At 43.5% G+C, this 19,832-nt stretch overlaps 1 protein-coding gene across 1 annotated transcript in view; it reads left to right on the top strand.

The window, feature by feature from the left end:
• gabra2a (gamma-aminobutyric acid type A receptor subunit alpha2a) overlaps window positions 1-19,303 on the top strand; it is a gene marked incomplete at both ends in the record, with an annotated part of 50,954 nt that extends 31,651 nt beyond the window's left edge. The window contains 5 exons of the mRNA XM_083997649.1: window positions 4,521-4,603; window positions 6,572-6,715; window positions 12,387-12,539; window positions 18,330-18,532; window positions 18,998-19,303. Coding sequence (XP_083853775.1) covers window positions 4,521-4,603; window positions 6,572-6,715; window positions 12,387-12,539; window positions 18,330-18,532; window positions 18,998-19,303 — 889 coding nt within the window. The remainder of the gene's footprint in view (window positions 1-4,520; window positions 4,604-6,571; window positions 6,716-12,386; window positions 12,540-18,329; window positions 18,533-18,997) is intronic.
• Window positions 19,304-19,832: the final 529 nt, after the last annotated feature.

The following is a 19,832-nucleotide window of genomic DNA, read 5'->3' as shown; positions in this document are numbered from 1 at the left end:
TCCAGCAGTCGATTTCCAGACCATTGCTAGGTAAAACAGGCCATTGCTAGGGACGCCGCTCTGATCAGAGGACAGCAGAGGAGGAGAACTATGGATATTTACCTTATGTTTCATATTTACCGTCATTTAACAGCATAATAAATGACTTGTAGCTTGTTACAGGGAGAGTGGAGGCTCTCTGCCTTCCACACCGCTGCTGAAAACCAAACCTGCGCTCAGAGCCTCCCCTGTCACTGCTCTTGTCACGGTGAAAAAAAAAAAAGGAGCTTGGTGGCAGTCCGCGACAGTAAACGTGTTTATGACAGATAAGACTAAACAAATATACCCATCCTAACATGTATATTATAATAAAAACAGCGGAGAATTGAGCCACAAAGCAATACTTCCATTCTGTACCCCACTAAACGCCCCGTGTACCCCACTAAACGCCCCCGTGGGTGTGTTATTTTTGAAAAAATATAGCTTTTAATAAATATTCTACATTATTTAAGCTTTAATTTGAGTAAAAAGACCAGTAGAGTGTAGAATAGAGAGAGTCCAATGTCCAGAAAGTAGTTAGGAGCACGTTTGAGGTGATTTGTAGTCGATAAATCTGACGGAAGTAACTTCAGACGAGATTAAAAACTAGAAAAAGCATTTCCAAGAATGGAAATGGTGTGAATGCTGAAAGCAGCTGAACGCTGTTGCAGAATTAGCAAACAGTGATCACCATACAAATGTTTGACCGAGGTAGGAATCGAACCCACAACCTTATGGTCAGTAGACTTCCACTCTGCCTCAAAGCCACAGTATACACACAGTTACAGAGACTGTTGTCTGTTGATGAGTTGCACTCTGTCTCAGGCCCCATCCACACGAAAACGCGGCTTCACTGAATCCGATCTTTTTCTTAATCGTTTTGAAAAAAATCTCCGTAAACACGGCATCGTTTTCAAAAATATCTGCGTCCACACTGATCCAGTGAAAACGACCCAAAACGCTGTAGTACCTACATACTGCAGGCGTGTGTGTGGAGTGTGTGTGTCGCTGCAGCGCTGCCTGCCACACATAAACACTTAAAACAGCTGAAGAAGACGGGAAGTTCCCGCTGTAATTCAATAGAAGAAGAAGTTCCCCGCTGTATTCAAACTCAAACATGGATTAAATGTTGACAGGGAGTAGTGTCAGAGTAAATATGACGATCAGTGATGATTAAACAGACGTGATTCAGCTGCAGCGTCTGAGCGACGCGACGTTAGTCGGCCGTTGTTGTTGTTACGTGCATAGACTGTCAGTGTGCAGCAGCTGCTGCAGCGGTGTGTGTGTGTGTGTGTGTGTGTGTCAGGTTACAGGTAGAGCGGCGGGGGGCATGACATCATCGTTTCTGAAAAAATCCGTATTGGCCGTCCACACGGAAACGCTGGGGCGGCGTTTTCAAATTTTCCCACTCTGGGACCCGTTTTCAAAAAATACCGTTTTCACCCCCTGAAAACGCCGCATCCGTGTGGACGCGAGGCCAATCCGATAAAGTATTTATCCGGATTCGAAAAAAACGAATTCGTCTGGACGGGGCCTCACTCTGAAGTTAACGAGCCCAAAGCTGCACCTGTTGGAAACACACTGTGTCAACACCAAGAAAGCTTGAGAGTCAAGCTTGAATGACTTACAATGAAAATTTCTGTGAATTTCAGGCTGAGAGCAGCAGTTTCAACATGAAGCAAGTTATCAGAAGTCAACAGAGGACGACTGGGAAAATAATTCACTATAATTGTTGTTGAGGCAAGATTTGAACCAGGAATCAAACTCACAACCTCATGATCACTAAACCTTTACTCTGCCGCTTTGCCACAGAGAGCACAGACATAAGCATGTTGCCATTGTAATGTTATGATGTGCTGCAAACGGTGGCAGTAGCAATTAATGCGTCTCTTAACGAACACCTGTAACCAATTGAGGGTGGGGGAGGGGAGCAGAATTCAACATCACATAACAAGATTGCTCAGCCTTGATTCGAACTAGTGACCTTGGGGTTGGCAAGCGGCCACCTTACCAACTGGACTACAGACAGAGTTGTAGAGAAGTTACAAAGTTGAGCTCCTTCTCCTGCTGCTGTGAAAAAAATGCATTGGGCTGAATGAGAGCAGAGAACTCCCTGGCTGCATTTAAAAAATATTTTAAATTATTATCTAAGTCTCTTTGCATTTTTGAACAGAATTTTAGCCAGAAGACAAGTGTGGCTACAAAACTGGAGAAAATAATTTGTCTAGAGTTTAATTTGCAGAAAAAGTTAAATATTTTAAAAAGTATAAATAGTTAAAAAGAGAAAAGTAATGCCGATAAAGTTCAAAAAAAGCTGCACGTTTTGATATATGAATTGTTGAAATAGCACAAAGTATGAAGGACTAGAAGAAGACCGTAAAAAGGCGGAAGAAAATGGCCGAACAGAAGAAATTATCAGCAGGTAACGGCAGTCTCCACTTGGTAGGAAGCGCTGTGACGTAAATCGAACGGGTCCTAGACCTGCGGTCCTAGACCTGCGGTCCTAGAACTGCGGTTACTCCGGTACTGCAGCTTCACCCTACTCGGCCGGTAGGCCATTTGATTGACAGTTGAAACTTGACGAAGCTCAGCAAGTGGGCGGGGCTTCTGTGCCTGCAGCAGACATCCAGAGCTGTAAGAACTGCCTGATTTAGTCATGATTTTAAAACCTAATTTCACCTACTAAACGAATTTTTCTAGCATCCAAAATTGGCAGGATGGTTAATAGGACATATGTCTGGGATGTGATTAACTCAGAAAACGAATCCAGTGTCACTTTTCAGGGACTTTAATGATGAAACATGTTATCTGAGTGACTTTCAGCTTCTTGGTGTCAAATTTGTTCTTTCACATGCTTTGATTTAAAGGTAGGGTCTGGAGTTTTGTTCGCAGTTTGTAAACAAAACATTGAAACTCGGCCCCTCCTCTTGGGCTCAACTGTGTAGCCTCCTGCCCCTTCCAGCAACAGTCAGGACTGCAAAGGAAAGGAAATACAGTCCAAGTGAAGTGCTGGAGCTGTGGGCCGAAACTCGACCATCACCAACACCGGGAACCTCCGGTGTTATGTTGTTATGCTGTTGTGGTGAGCTGGGAAGACGGTGTTAGCGGCGGATGCTAACCGCTACCGCTAGCCGAAGTTAGCATCGAGCTAGCTCACTACAACGGCCCATACTTATTACCCCTTGAGGCTTCAGTTGTCGGTGACGGTCGGGACTCGGTCCGCAGCTCCAGCGCCTCACTCAGACTGTATTTCTTTTTCTTTGCGGCCATTTTTGAGATAACGCCTTTCTAAGCACATGAGGATTTCTGACAAATTTCACACTTTTCAATGAGTGTGTATTGCATCAGTCAGAGTGGTGACATCATCATTAGAGTGGAGGAGAGCCAGAAAAGCGACCAGAACTTTTCTCTTCAAATTCTCTCCACAGCCACAAAATACACACCCGTGATTTTGGCCACAGTTTGGAGCCAAACTTGTCTTCTGGCTAAAAATCTGGTCAAAAACGCAAAGAGACTTACAGAATAATTTTGAATATTTCTTTAAATGCAGCCTGGGTGCTCTCTCTCTGCCATTCACCCCAGTACAATTTTTTTAACAGCGGAGTAGAAGGAGCTCAACTTTGTAATTCGCTGGAAGCCGGCAAAAAAATCAATAAATGGAGCGATGGATAACGTTACATAACTTATACGATGTTATGACGTGTGTGTTAGTCTTAACCGTCATAAACAAAAGATTAGGGGTTACGGAGCATGTTTGTGTCGCCGTGCAGAGACGAGAGCTGGGACACTGGGGCGGCGACCGAGTAACTGCACTGATGTTGCGAGTTTGGTTTTCAGCCATGAGACGCCAGGTGAAGGCAGAGAGCCTCCGTTCTCACTCGTAACAAGTCACAAGTCTGTGTGTAAAGCACTTTGTGTTGCATTCCCATGTATGAAAGGTGCTCTATAAATAAAGATTGATTGATTGATTGACAAGTCATGTAGTTAACCAGAGCTTTTTAATGAAGGTAAAAATGTAGCATAGCCACGAGAGAAATCCTGCTTCTTTAAGCAGCCAGTGAGCCCTTTATACAAGGGTTTCTTTTGCCCCTCTCTAATTAACTGTAACTATATCCAAGTAGTTAGATCAGTGGGCTGACATCTCCAAGGTTGCAGGTTTGAATCTTGCCTCAACACTTTTGTTAGTGAATGATTTCCCCCAGTCTTGCTCTGTTGGTTTGTGATAAAACACTACTTGTTTATACTGCTGCTCTCAGCCTGAAATGCACAGAAATGTTGATTGTAAATCATTCATAAGCTTTGCTTATCACAGCAGGAACTGAGAGAAACTTAGCAAGTAAACGCAGGTGGGTTGAGGGCAAGGCAAGGCAATTGTATTTGTATAGCCTGTTTTTAAAAACAGTTTGTCTCAAAGAGCTTTACATGCAGCAGTGTGTTCATGAAATGAAGTTTTTTTTTTAATGTGAAAAGAGTTAACACTGTTTGTGTGTGTGTATTTCCAGGCTAACAGTTCAAGCTGAGTGCCCCATGCATCTAGAGGACTTCCCAATGGACTCTCACTCATGTCCTCTGAAGTTTGGTAGCTGTAAGTATGATCATCTCATTATCTAGAGTCTGTCCAACAATGTGAACCACCACTATAAACTCATGTTTTCTGTTTCCAATAGACTGGACAGTAACAATAATGTCCCGAGCAGGAATTTAAATATTTAGTTGCCATGCATGCATCCATGCATGGGTAGAAAAAGATGCAGTCAAATCATTATTTGAACTCTAGAAATAGAAACTTTTTCCAATTTTTTTATCTCCGTACCGATCGCGCTCGTCTTCTTCTTCTTCTTCTTCTTCTCTTCTTGCTCTGGGGCCGTATTCACAAAGAATCTTAAGGTTAAAAGTAGCTCCTAAGGGCCGAATTTAGGAGCAACTCCTAAAAAAAGTGGGCGTGTCAGTCTTAAATTTAGGACTCCTAGTTTTTTAAAATAAGAGTAATTCACAAAGTATTTTAGGCCTAAAAGTAGCTCCTAAGTCTGGGAGAGCTTAAAAGTCCTCGTGAGGACTCCTAACTCAGTAAGACCTATTCACAAAGAATCGGAAATGGCTGCAGCCAGGCAAATGTATGGAGGGCTGCGAATTGCTGCAGAGGGGGGTGCTGGAGCACCTGCCCCTTTGCCCTTTGATGCCCAAAGTGCCTTTTTGTCGGTGTTTTTTTTTTTTTGTCATCTACAACATTTTCGCTATAAAACGGGAGTAGTGACGGTGACGGACTGTCTAATATAGGCGTCACAACGGTCGGACCGAGGTAACTGCGACCGCTGCGATGCAGTCATGCTGATGTGAGCCAAAAATATTTTTTTAAACTTGCTGGGTGAGCTAGACACATATATCTGTTAGTAGTAATAGCTCACGTGATAGGGCAGCTCCTACAGTAAACTAAACTTGTTGTCAGTCTGGGTTCAAATCCTGCTATAGGCCACAAATGTGGCTAATGCATTTTCTTTTCTCATCATTATTATGATCACCATGTAATATTAGGGCTGTCAACGAATGTGAAAATTAATATTCAAATGTGGGAAGAAAAAAAAACCAGCGGCTGCTTTGCGAGTGTGCGCACTGACCCTCATAGGAGTTGCAGTTGCACAGCGTCACTCACTGCTGAAAGTGGAAGTGACACGCGACAAAAACTGTAGCAGAAAGATGCAGATTCCAGAGAGAAAGACAGAAAGTTCAGAGCCCAACTTGGCAGCAGAGAGAGTGGTTTGGACTCGAAGTAATCTAAAAAGCCCCGTCGGACCTGACGGCAAAAAAAATAAATAAAAAGTGGAGCGGAGCGGGCGGCGGCGAGGAGGAGGGAGGGGAGGGGAGGGGAGGGGAGGGTAGGGGAGGGGAGGGTAGGGGAGGGGAGGGGGGGCGCCGCCGGCACTCAACAACCAATCACCGTGTTGAGCGCCTCAAATTCGTGCACGAGAATTGACGTAATCCATAGCAACGGGGCGTCACCAGGGGCGTCACTCTTACTCTGCTCTTAGTGATTTATCCTTAGTAAGAGTAGGTCTCAGTGGCTTTGTGAATAGCTTTTAAGAAAAAACTCCTACGTAAAAACTTTTAGTGCGAGTTAGGAGCACTCCTAGCGGTAAGATAAAAGGCTTTGTGAATACGGCCCCAGATCTACAGTCTCCTTCGTTCTACGCATCCCAGAAGCCCCAGAATTACTCAGTGTGCGCGACAGCGTCCCCTTAACCAGCCGCAGAAAACAGCGTTTGACGTACATGAATGTCATTGGCACTCAAGCGTTGGATTTTGATTGACGTACTTAGACGTCAATGGCACTCAATGAGTTAAATAATTTGTTTATAGTGATCAAGAAATCCGTTTACAGTGATCATTTGGGGCATTTTATGAATGAAAACAAAAACAATTTCAAAACTACGCGTAGGCCTATTTATTTTATTTGTTTCATAATGTCTGAAAAAGCTCTGGATGCTGAGTGTTAAATGTGATGACTATTTGTCTGTAACACTGTGTTAATGATGACTTTCTCCTGTCCCTATAACAGATGCTTACACCAAGACTGAGGTCACCTACATATGGACTCGTAATGCCTCCCAGTCTGTGGATGTTGCTGCTGATGGATCCAGACTCAACCAGTATGACTTGGTGGGCCAGAGTGTGGGGAAGGAGACCATCAAGTCCAGTACTGGTGAGCATCGGAAATAAATGTTGAGACAAGAGAAAGAGAACTGACATCCATGATATCAATATAACAGCAGCCAGACCCCCTACAAGTGCTGGAAAAAAGACTGTTTCCAGCAACATAATTATACTAAACAGGAAGCAGCCTGTTATCACCTTATATATCACAGACCTTTAACACTTTAACAACATCCACTATACCTCAGATCATTGCTCATGGGCCTTCTGGTGACGCTTATATTGAAGAGAGAGCTTATGTCAATCAGAGCTACAAATTTCATCAACTCTTTCAGATCAGAATTAAAGCAGATGTAAGTGATATATTTGTGTTAATATAAGTCTTAAATAGTTATATCTTCCGACAGCAATCACTTACATAGAGTGTTTGGACTGAAACACGGGTCTGTCAGTCCCTCTGCTCTGCTCTGAGCCGAGGAGAAAACATTTATCGTATCCTACAGTTTTTATCCAATGAGGAGAGAGAACGGCATGCAGGGCTGTGTGTGCAGCCAAGGAACGCCGTGAATGCGGTGACGTAGGGACGAGGACTGTTATGGTGCGTTCAAGGAAACTCGTAGACTCGTGTTTTTCCGACCTGTGAAGTCGTACCAGTTCGATCTAGTACGACTTCACGGGTCAGAAGTTACGAGTGGCCGTTATAGTGACTTTCACAGGTAAAACAGGTCGGAAAAACACGAGTGGGTTGCCTGGAACGCTACAAAGTCGTAAGTTGTGACTTGAAGCTGTAATTTACGATTTCAAAAGCCTGCCTCGAACGCAGCATTAGCGAAAACGACCGGACCACTCACTTCTGCTTTAACCGAGCTGACATGTTTTTAGTGGTGGGGGGAAACCGGAGTACCCGGAGGAAACCCATGCAGACACAGGGAGAACATGGACTCGGGCGGCCGGGGATTCGAACCCAGGACCTTCTGCGTGTTATTCACGGCGTAGATGAGCCAACATATGAGGCGTGTCCTACTGCAGAATAAACGACACGAGCCGCTCCGGTTCTCCTCCACTTTCTGACATCGGATCATGAAACATGACGACTGGAGACAGGCGACCTGACCGGCCGGACTCCTCTCATGAACCGCTCCACACGTTCACCATCACTTTATTTACCATTGGCTCCATTTTGCCACATTTCCTCCCTCTTTTCTAACTTTCACTTTGTAATTCTTCCCTTTGGCTTTAGCTGCAGCTCAATATAACTAGGCTATACTGTATGCTCACAACAGCAAGCTGTGTATCAAACAGCAGAGAGCCACTTATTTCTACTGTGTGATATCAAGGAAATATGACCATAAATGAAGCTTTTCGCAAATTCTTGACGGACACAAGCCCCAGCTATAGTCAGCTGACAGCCAGCCCATTAGTCTCTGTCCAATCACATTCATTCTCCCACAATAGGCGGCCTATTAAAAATCTAGGCTGTCACACTGATCTCCCCTTCTACACCGCTGCACACAAAGCTGCCGCTATCGAAGCTTGCATCCGCCACCCCAGCCTCCACCTTCTACAGGCAATCGAGGTGTGAAGAGGATTTCAAACAATACAGTAAAAGTGCTCCAGGAAAAGATCTCCAACCCTACCTTTAACTCTAAACTATTTTCCTCTGGCGTCAACACAGCACTCGACTCTTGAGTGGAGCTACATCTGGATGTTTAGTAATGAGTGGCCACAACATGGTCTCTCCTTTTTTTATTTGCTTTATTTGCAAATATAATAAGAATCTAAAATATAAATCCTGTCCAGTTATACACACCAATTTTCTCCCATAGATTAATGTCGAGACAGTCACTAATTTATATGATGGCGGTTTCAGCTTAAAGTCTAAATTCCACAGACTATATCTAATCAAGGATATCAACTGCAATTTTCAGCATGTGACTAGGAATTTAAAATGCTTGTCAAGATTAACGTTGATGGTAGGTGATATCTTAGTGATCATTAATGAGGTAAATTTTGTGCTGTTAAACTGTTTTATGATGCAGTGTTTGTGTGAATTTAGAACACAGCATGGTGGCAAGTGTGAGTCTGCAGCGGTGCATCTGGATGGGATTCAGACAGACATTTGTCCACCTCAGCAAACATTTGAAGCAGCAGCAGCAGCAGTTTGGAGGTGTGGGTCACCTTCGGCACATCACTCACACAACAGTCGGCTTATATTCTGCCCTGCTGCTGTCACATACAAAAACCTCAACGACTGACCTCTGGTTTTATGGATTTGGTGCAGCTCACTGTCTGAGGTCAGTGATTTCATGGAGCTCAGTCTGCTCTGATGCCAAAAATCATTTCAGGAGTAAACACCTGCTGTAAGAGCTAATATAGATACTGATAAAAATACATTTGTAATCATACATTTACATAGGAGCTCATGTCCTCATCTAGAGTCATAGACGCCATGGAAGAGATGTCCATGTGCCTACTTAAACAGGGGTGCAAACTCGTCACCTTTCGGCAAAATTCTGCTTGATTAAAGTGTGTGTACATGGGGGCCGTTTAGATGTAGCATCTTTTGCGCACATTAGGCTACTTTCAATGTGGACGCCCGTCGTGGTGGAGCTGAGAAAAGTGGAGTTTTCTCTCCTAGAGCTGACATGTGGTCGGGTCACAGTCTCACAGTGCTTCTTCATTACTTGTATGAACATCAACCTCAAAACTCTCTGTCTGCAAACTGTCCTGACCTGTCCCTGAACATCACACAGGGACAGCATGGAGCTGCTTGTGTGACAGGTTAGATGAGTTTTATTAATGTTTACATCAGGCTGAGTTCAACAAATCAGCATGCTCCTGTGATTTAAGTAGTCAAATAATAAAATTTAGTTATATCATAATAATAGTGTAGTGGCAGGAAAGACCAATTTACCAAATATTGTGTTTGTGATAATGTACCTATACATGTTACTGCTTGTGTCTGTTGATTTAAAAAAAACTTGTATGTATTTCCATGTATGACCCATTCTGGGTCACAATAGAAGTCAACTTATAGTCCAAGGAAAAATGTTTGGTGTTTTTACTGTTCTCTAATGTAAAAATGTGTCACATAGGATCCTCAGCGTGAGCCTGCAACTTTTGGACATCCAGCTGAATATAAACAAACTGCGCTACAATACAAGGCTCTGAAAGCACTGTAATTGATAACTGTGCTGACAGAGGGTTGTGACAGAATATAATAAATAGCATAATGGTGTGATCACCTTCATTCCTGCCATAATGGCGCTGCGATTTTAGCAGTCTTATAAAACTATTGCATGACTTTAACACTATAGAACCGCCAACATTCCAGGTACTCCTAGAACCGCCAAGAGGTCATTTTGACCTCCATTCATTCTAATGCAAAAATGGTAAATGGACTGCATTTATATAGCCATATACATTATGCCAGCCAGACACACAGCTCAAAACACTTTATAATAATGCTTCACATTCATATACACCAGTGGTTCTCAAGCTTTTTTGAACAAACACCCCCTTAACCATACCGTGATCCTCTCCCCCCTCCCAACCCCCCCCCCCAAAAAAAACAACTACCGGTACTACTAACTAGTTCTCTACACTTATCTAAGCTAACACAATCTATTTTAAGCACCAAAACAGTTCGTCCTCATGAATGAAGGTGTGTTTAAGGGATTTGAAAATCTTCAAAAAGCGGACTTCAAATTTCCAGCATTTGGCCTAAATTATTTCTTTATACAGTGCTCTACAAAAATGGCCCGTAATGACAGTAATGATGTAGGGAGCTGTCCATGGTCACTTAACCAAAAGTCTAATATCAAACAAATAAAGCTATGGACTATGGAAGTTTTAATGCCCAAAATACAGACAATATCATCACGTGAACTCTATGTTGTGGTAAAAAAAAAAAAGATTGTTGATTTGGCGGAAACCCAGCTCTACAGGCGGAGGTGGCCCCATATGGTATGCAGGAGCTGCGGGGGTATGCTTTTACGGCCCAGGTATTGTTACATCTGCAAGTACCTTAAAAGGGTGAATTTAATTGAAAAATTGAAATTGAGAAAATGGCCTCCAACCTCAGAGGGTTAATGGGATATTCCGGCGTAAATTTAAGCCATGGTCCAACGCACCGTAACACCGAGATGAAGTCTGCTAACCGCTAGCTTCTCTAGTTGTAGCAACTTTAGCAATGACCGCACCATAACAAACAGCGCAGTAAACGGATCCATTGGCAACCAATCAAAAAGCCAATTATAGCCTCAAATAATGCTCAGAACAGCACCAAACGTCATCAACAGTATAAACAGGGTCACAGCACATAATACGAGGCCCAAGTCCAGGCACTGACAACACACGTCCGAGGCCGACTGGTAGCACAAACATCTGGTTTCAGCGGCTACCGACAGGCAGTGACCACCAGACTGACCGCTTGATTCCCCCATATCCTATCTGTGATGTCTGCTTGTACAGGTAGTGAGCTGGCGTGGAGGCGATTACCGAGTGAAGTAGAGTCCCGCAGCTCAAGGATGAATGTGTGTGTATTACTCCATATAATGCAGCCAAAGTTCCTATGTATCTTGCCTCTCAGTTTATAAAAGTTATTATCGAGTATTCACAGGGAAATGAACGGAGAGAATTACGTAAACAAGCGCGAGATTAGACGCGACGTCACACGAGCGTTCAGGACGCTGTTCGTTGCTGGAAGAGACTGTCTGTAATTTAGTGAAGTAGACATCACAGCAGGGACAACACGGCTGAGTTCATGGAGTTTGAGAACAACAACGACTGGTTTCATTTCGATGGGCGCCACTATCAGTTTGAGACAGAGTTTACTGAAGACAAGCTGAAGGAAATGGAGGAGTAAAGTGAAAGAGGGGCAGCTGCGGTGGAGACTATGTTCTGGAAATGAAGGCTAAAAGTGACAGAGGGAGAGAGCTGGTGGAGGATATGTCCTGGACCTGGGGGAATCAAGTGGTCAGTGTGTTGGTCACTGCCTGTCGGTGGCCGCTGAAACCAGATGATTGTTCTGCCAGTCGGCCTCGGACGTGTGTTGTCAGTGCCTGGACACGGAAAGTTGCTGCATAGCGTATAACTGGAGGAGAGTGGGTGAGTTGTTTTCGTTTTTCAATAGAAACAGATGTTTGATGCCTCGTATTACTGTTGATGACGTTTGGTGCTGTTCTGAGCATTATTTGTGGCTGTAAGTGGCTTTTTGATCGGTGGATAGTGGATCCGTATACTGCGCTGTTTGTTATGGTTCGGTCATTGCTAAAGTTGCTACAACTAGAGAAGCTAGCGGACTTCATCTCTCGAGGGGGGGGTCTAACTCGGTGTTACGGTGCGTTGGACCATGGCTTAAATTTACGCCGGAATATCCCTTTAAGGTAGGGGTTCTCAACTAGTCTTACTCTGGGACCCACATTTTCCCATGGTCATTAAGTCGCGACCCACTTTTATAGAATTCAAACCAAGAATTTTTTTTAAAGCTTTTAAAAACTCATTTTGCTCTTTATTGAGCAAAGTGCATTTCAGAGCATGAGACTGAGGAGGACCATGACAACTGCATGTACGGAAGTGAATAAAAAAATATCAAACTGCACAAAATGGAGACCAACAAAATGATATATTTGACTTCTAATGCATAGGCCTATGTTTTTTGCAATTGTACATGTAGGGTTGTGTGAAGTTACTCACCAGGCTTGTCTTTCTACCCTCAGGTGAGTACACAGTGATGACGGCTCACTTCCATCTGAAGAGGAAGATAGGCTACTTTGTGATCCAGACCTATCTGCCCTGTATCATGACAGTCATCCTCTCCCAGGTCTCCTTCTGGCTCAACCGAGAATCTGTGCCAGCCAGAACTGTTTTTGGTGAGTCTTTTCATTTGACCTCTATTCACAGAGAATAGATTTGTTCTCTGTGTATGAGGAGGGTGGAACTGCAGGGCTCTCAAGTTTTGAAGTGAGTTCAGAGTGAGATTTTACCAGCGGCAGCGGGGATTTGGTTGAAGTGGGGATGGATGTCTCACAAATGACGCATAAATTAATTCAAACAAAAATCTTTATGATTTATGACTGGAATAAGTTAACCAGGGGCGTCATGCAACCCAAAAATTGGAGGGGGCAGCGCGCACAAAAAACTTATTTTGGGCACTTATACAGGACTCTACACTAGTATTTGTTATTTTTAGAGCACAGCACATTGAAAAATGTTTAAGTAACACATTATTTAACCTTTAAATAAGGTTGAGGGTCCAATGTGACCCATTTTTACATTTAGGAACAGTAAAAACACCCTAAACATTTTTCCTCTGACTTTGAACTTGTTCTTGACCAACACAATATTTGATACAAACAGATTAAATGGTCTTTCCTGCCACTACACTATGATGATTACTGTATTTAACTACTTAAATCACAGTAGCTAAACTGATTTGTTGAACTCAGCCTGATGTAAACATTAGCCTAATAAAACTCAGTAACCAATCACACAGGCAGCTCCATGTTGTCTCTGTGCTGTCCAGGGACAGGTCAGGTTGAAGTCTATAATAATGAGATGAGATGAGATGCACCTGTGACAGTGACAGGTCTGTAGCTACGTCTTGACCACATATCAGCTGATCAGCTGCAGCAGAGGAAACTCCGCTGCTCTCAGCTCCGACGAGCGCTTTTTTTCTTTTCTTTCTTTTAAAATGAAGCTCCGGTAGCAACCGGCTAAAATACGGTAGGATACTGTAAACCGGCGCGGATCCGGTGTGTTTATCAAAGCTTGGTCGCCGTGCTGAGGCACCAGGTCAGTGAGCTGCGTTCATGAAGTTTGGCTGCTTTCAGACTATTCAGGCAGTGATTAGTGTCAGCGGCTTTTTGACTCGTTACTCACTGGTCGTGGGTGTTTTAGCGATGGTACAGGCTAAGGCCAGTAGGCTACAACAGGTAACAGTGTTGTTGTCTTTTTTCACCTCTCTCGTGTGATCAGTGCGCCCTCAAATCTGTTCCACTGTTAAAGCGGTGCAACTTGATGGACGTCACCGTGGTAATTTAAATGCGTGAGAAATACAATGTGTGGCGTGTGAGCGTGTGAACGGGTGGGAATGCGTGTGTCACACGCCAAATGCGTGAGACTTGAGAGCCCTGGAACTGTTAGAAGGAACAGCGTGAAGCAGGTCACTGCCCCACTAGGATTTCCAAGTAGTTCCTGAACCTGCAGGTCATGACCAGGTCTGTGGTCCTGACTATCTGTAGTCATGCTGACAAGTGAACGTTTTATCTGGCCTCTGCACCTCTCTCACCAGATGAGGCACAGGCTCCCTAAAGGGGTTGATGCTTTTCTAACAGCCTCAACACGAGCGGAGCCCAATTGACCTATGGCTAAGCCCCGCCCCCTCCACTCACTCGGACAAACAGTCAACATTCGGTGACAGGCAGTTGCTATGGCAGCTGTCACAGTAGCAGACATTTCACAGGAGGCAATTGATGGTTTTTGGAGACAGAAAGATTAAATATCATCTCGAAGTCACCAAAACTTAAAGCAGAAGTGAGTGATCCGGTCGTTTTCGCTAATGCTGCGTTCCAGGCAGGCTTTTGAAATCATAAATTACAGCTTCAAGTCACAACTTACGACTTTGTAGCGTTCCAGGCAACCCACTTGTGTTTTTCCGACCTGTTTTACCGGTGAAAGTCACTATAACGGCCACTCGTAACTTCCGACCCGTGAAATCGTACCAGTACGTCTTTTTGTACAGTCTATGTACCAGATCGAACTGGTACGACTTCACAGGTCGGAAAAATACGAGTTTCCTTGAACGCACCATAACAGTCCTCGTCCCTACGTCGCCACATTCACGGCGTCCCTTGGCTGCACACACAGTCCTGCATGCCGTTCTCTCTCCTCATTGGATAAAAACTGTAGGATACGATAAATGTTTTCTCCTCGACTCAGAGCAGAGCAGAGTGACTGACAGACCCGTGATTCAGACCAAACACTCTATGTAAGTGATTGCTGTCGGAAGATAGAACTATTTAAGACTTATATTAACACAAATATATCACTTACTTCTGCTTTAACTTAACTTTACTGCTATGGCTGCCGTTTGCCGCGAAACGCCGATAGCGACGGGCTAACTTCTGTTAACCTGTCTATGGAGTTTTGCATTATACGTTAGCATTAAGCTAGCGGGCTTTATGCTTAGTTGTGATACTGGCTAACATCCAAACATCTCTCACAATATGTTGCCTCAAATACGTTGTTGACTTAACTTAGAACAGATGTAGACATCCTTGTTAATTTTATCCACGTTTAGTTGGTGTTGTGGTCTAAGTTACCGCATAACTTTATCCAGAGCAGACACTTCTCTTGGTTGAGATGTGGCTTAAAGGGTTAAAAAAATACACCCCGTCGCCCAGCCTCTCGGGATACCTAGTGTCAGAGTTGCATGTACCCCATGCACACCGTTTGACCATTTAAACTTAAAGGTACGATATGTAAGAATGTGGCCAAAATTGTTGCTGCAGTCAAATTCAAAACACAGCAGCGCGTTCCAGGTTGCCAGACAGCGACGCGCTAACCTCCACTCTGCTCACTCAGTCAGTCTCAAAGCAGAGTAAAAAGCTAAATATTCATCAACAACCTCACTGTTTTATTGCTCTGACTCACAGTAACTACGAGCGGAGTTCACGTCACTCAGGTGATCTGCAAGTTATTGTTACATTCACCGCTCCGACGCTGTGTCTGCAGCGCTGACACACACACACACACACACACACACACAGACACGCACACACAGACACACACACAGTAACCCCGCATCTACCGGAGCCGTAGTGCGTGTTAATCACGCCGTAGATGAGCCAACATATGAGACGTCTTACCGCAGAATAAACGACGCGAGCCGCTCCGGTTCTCCTCCACTTTCTGACTCGGATCATAAAACACGAGGACCGGAGACAGGCAACCTGACCGGGACAGACTCCTCTCATGAACCGCTCCACACGTTCACAATCACTTCATTTACCATCGGCTCCATTTCGCCACGTTTCCTCCCTCTTTTCTAACTTTCACTTTGTAATTCTTCCCTTTAGCTTTAGCGTTAGCAGCAGCTCAAACTAACCAGGCTACATGCTCACAACAGCAAGCTGTGTAGCCTATTAAACGACAGAGCGACAAGCCGCTTCTACCGTGTGATATCAAGCAAATATGACCAATAACCGATAATAGAACACAATCTTTTTTTTCATGATCTCGTTTTATCTCCCAGCCGTATTTGCAGCTCAGTGGAAGCTAACTGGCAACCCGGAGGCTGAAATGCCACAGACGCTGTGACTAGGAGAAAGCGCTGGGTGGCGACACAAGCCAACCATAGAAATTCAAAACATAAACATGATTTGCGGTCCGCAAAAAAATTTTTTTAATGCGAATATCTTGGCTGTAGGATTGTTGTTGGTGAGTTCAGTATGTTATATGAACATTATTCCTGAGTCTCTGTTACATATTAGGACGATTTTACAGCCAGTTGCTTTAGATTTCTTACATACTGTACCTTTAAAATGTCAAGAGAAAACATAAAAACGAATGAAAACTGACTAACTGCAATGCATTTCAATGGACGTGGAAGCAGAGAATGTCCGAGTGTATGGGCTAGCTATGCGCACTGTGATTGGCTCATCGTGTTTGGGGGTGTGGCTTAGCCATAGGTCAATTGGGCTCTACCGACGCGTCCTAAAATAAATAGCGCCCAACAGAATATTAATCATGTATAAACATATTCATGCTACACATCAAATCAAACAGAGGAAACTCTGCTACAAGCTCGTACAAGTCATTTTTACATTCACCGAACACAGCGCCAACACCAATCTCCATTGCACCATCCATTCAAACATTTTCACCGCTAGCGGTATGCTACTTCATGCTACACACATAAACACGGTGTCATCCATGTCACTCTATGACCAAAACTATGTAAATCAGCAGCCAGAGATGAGCAAAAATAACAAACACTTTTATAGGCTACCGCTAGAACCATAAACAATGGCTTACCTTTGCTGTTTTGTGATGAAAAGTTGTGTTTGAAGGCAATAAACGCGGATTTTAGTTAGTCCAATGTGTATGTCCGTCTTTGAAATCATTCCTGACACTTTAGATTTCAAAGTGTCAGTTCCGGAGGACTTTTCATTCCCAGGAGGGGGCATGCATCATTTTTGCTGCCACTAGCTCCTGATTAGCCGACTAGCTGATGATCAGCTTGGGATTGGCCGACGCCACGATCGCTTCCTGTCACTCAATCCTGCTGGCGCTGATAGCTTGATAGAGGTGTCAATCATCCAAATGACCAATCCACACCCGAGGTCCCGCCCTGTGTACCTTACAACAACCAACCAGCTGTGTGTGTGCGCGCTTATGTGTGTGTGCGTGCGTGTCCCCCGTGGTTTATTATCATGTGTTCATCAAGTCCTTTGGCCGTGGATGGTCTGGGTTGTTTTCTGCTAGGAGCTACAGTTTTGTAATGAAGAAACAGAAGGAAAACTTTCCCCTCTCTCTGTTAGGGGTGTAGGCTAACGATACACAAAAATATCATGGTTCAATACCTACCTCGGTTTTGAGATCACGGTTCAGTTCATTTTCGGTACAGTATGGGAACAAAATGAAAAACATAAATTTGCTTATTTATTATGAAGTTTTGTAAACCATCAATTTAGGCTATACATTTTAGTCAAATGTAATTATTATAACATTAGACAAAATATGATGAATCAAATAGAATAAAATTAGAATAGTGTTGTAAAGTGCTGCCTGGTAATAATAAGTTGAATAAATTATTCTCAAATAAACAAAATACATAGAAATAAGATTTCCAATAAATAAAATATTCTCAAATAAACAAAAAATATATAAAATATTATAAAAATGAATTTCTCTCAGCTTGTTGGTGCAGATTAACAAACCTTTTCCACGTGTAAAATGCAGCACTAACAAGCCAGTGATGGACTGGCCATATGGCAATGTGGGCAAATGCCACAACGGCTGCCTGACAATGTGTCGCAAATAAATAAAGCGGATCATCACAATTCCACAGTGCTGTCAACACAGGGGCAACATGCAGTCATGCGCCCACACAACCCTGCTCTTGGCACATCTGCGGTTGACCCACAGGTGCTGAAGCTCATACCCAACACTGAGAAAGAGAGGAACAACCGCCGCTGCCCTTGTTTCTCACTAGCGGTAGCCATGACTAAACCGGCTGCACGTGTAGCCGCAGACAGACAATAAACACACACAACTTCCATTTCAGGAACTCACCCACGCACAGCCCTGTACCGAACTGAATGTTCTGTATCAAAACAGTTCAATATCGTTACACCCCTACTCTGTGTGCTGTGTGCGTGTCATCTGAGTGTTCTTCATTGTCTTCTTTGTTTTACTGGTGGCCTACAAACCAAAAAGCTGCATGCCACCACCTACTGCACTGTCTGTGATCAAATACAGTAATGATTTTCTTCTTCTGTCATTCACCTATCATCTGATTGACGGATGAGTAACAGGACACAGTCACTTCAGGGTGGCAATTAGATTTTAGATGGGGCCAATGCCCCAGATCTGCCCATCTTTCTAAATATAGCTATCCTTCATCTTTCCTTACTGTCTGTCCCTCTCTATTCCTCTAGGTGTGACTACAGTACTCACTATGACCACCCTGAGTATCAGTGCCCGTAATTCACTGCCTAAGGTGGCCTATGCTACAGCCATGGACTGGTTCATTGCTGTCTGTTATGCCTTTGTTTTCTCTGCACTCATTGAATTTGCTACAGTCAACTACTTCACCAAAAGAGGATGGGCCTGGGATGGAAAGAGTGTTGTCAATGACAAGGTAATGCTGTCACACCCCTGGAGGACCAAGTGTTCCTCTTGACCTCTGCTGCAGCTGTTTCATGTTATTAGTTAATGTACTGTAACGTGTTAATTGATTTAATTGATGTAAAAATTGTTTAACAAACTTCCTTCGATCCCGGATGAACCACCACTTATGTTACGAACCCCAAAGACTGTGGGATGAAGGGAGTAACATAAAATCAAATCACCGGATAAGAGTAGTGATGGAACACAGGAGTTAACTGTTTACTCTGAAGTCTGTGCCTTACCCCTGTCTTCCTGTTAAGTTTCTTGCCTGTTTGATTACCCAATGTGTTTCACCTGTGTCTCGTTCCCTCATGTATTAAACCTCAGTGTCAAATTTATTCTAATCACAATAGGACATAGTGACACCTAGAATTCATTTTGATCACTGATCACTCTGTCCAACCCTCTCACTAATCATGAGACATTTTCCTTGCAGAAAAAAGAAGCATCCATCATAAAGAGGAACAACACCTATGCTGTAGCTGTGGCTAACTATGCTCCAAATATAACAAAGGACTCCACACTGCCCACCATCTCAAAAAGTGCTCTGAGCGACCCCAACAAGATCACTGCAGACTTTGAGACAAAGCCTGAGCAGAACAGGAAGACCTTCAACAGCGTCAGCAAGATTGACCGTATTTCCCGTATCATGTTTCCTGTGCTGTTTGGGAGCTTTAACCTGGTCTACTGGGCCACCTACCTGAACAGAGAACCGGTCATCAAAGATCTGGATGACCGGTGAACTGAAGGAACTCCCCCCACATTAGGACTTAGCACATCTCTCAGCAGTTTTTTCCAATTTTGTATTGCCTTGAGAATTCTCTTCTTTCTTTCCTGAATACAGTGTTGGATCAGGTGAACAAACTGGGTCAGAACAAACCTGAGGAATGTTTGACTAGCTCAGTTTTACATGTAATTGCACAACACACAGACAAAAACCAAATCATATCACAATGAAAAAACATCAATTTTGATTGTTCTCTTTGCATCAAAAAAAAAAAATCCTCCTAATTAAATGATATAATCATCGTAACATCATCAGGTAATATTAAAAAAAACTGACACACTCTGAATAGAAGGGAAACACATTTTTAAAAACAAAAAATAAATGAATTTTAAAGCCGCAATGTTCAATATCTCTACACTAATGACAACAAATAAGATGATTATATGTAATATGACAGTGTGAAACCTACACTGAATTTTTACTTCCTCCCTCAGCTGTACAGAGCTTTTCAGCTCATTCAGCTCATTTGTTTTATATCCATCAG

This window comes from Trachurus trachurus, assembly GCF_905171665.1.
Source record: "Trachurus trachurus genome assembly, chromosome: 22".
Taxonomy (NCBI): domain Eukaryota; kingdom Metazoa; phylum Chordata; class Actinopteri; order Carangiformes; family Carangidae; genus Trachurus; species Trachurus trachurus.
Note: the sequence above shows the minus strand (reverse complement) of the source record. Positions and strands in the feature narration are given on the sequence as shown.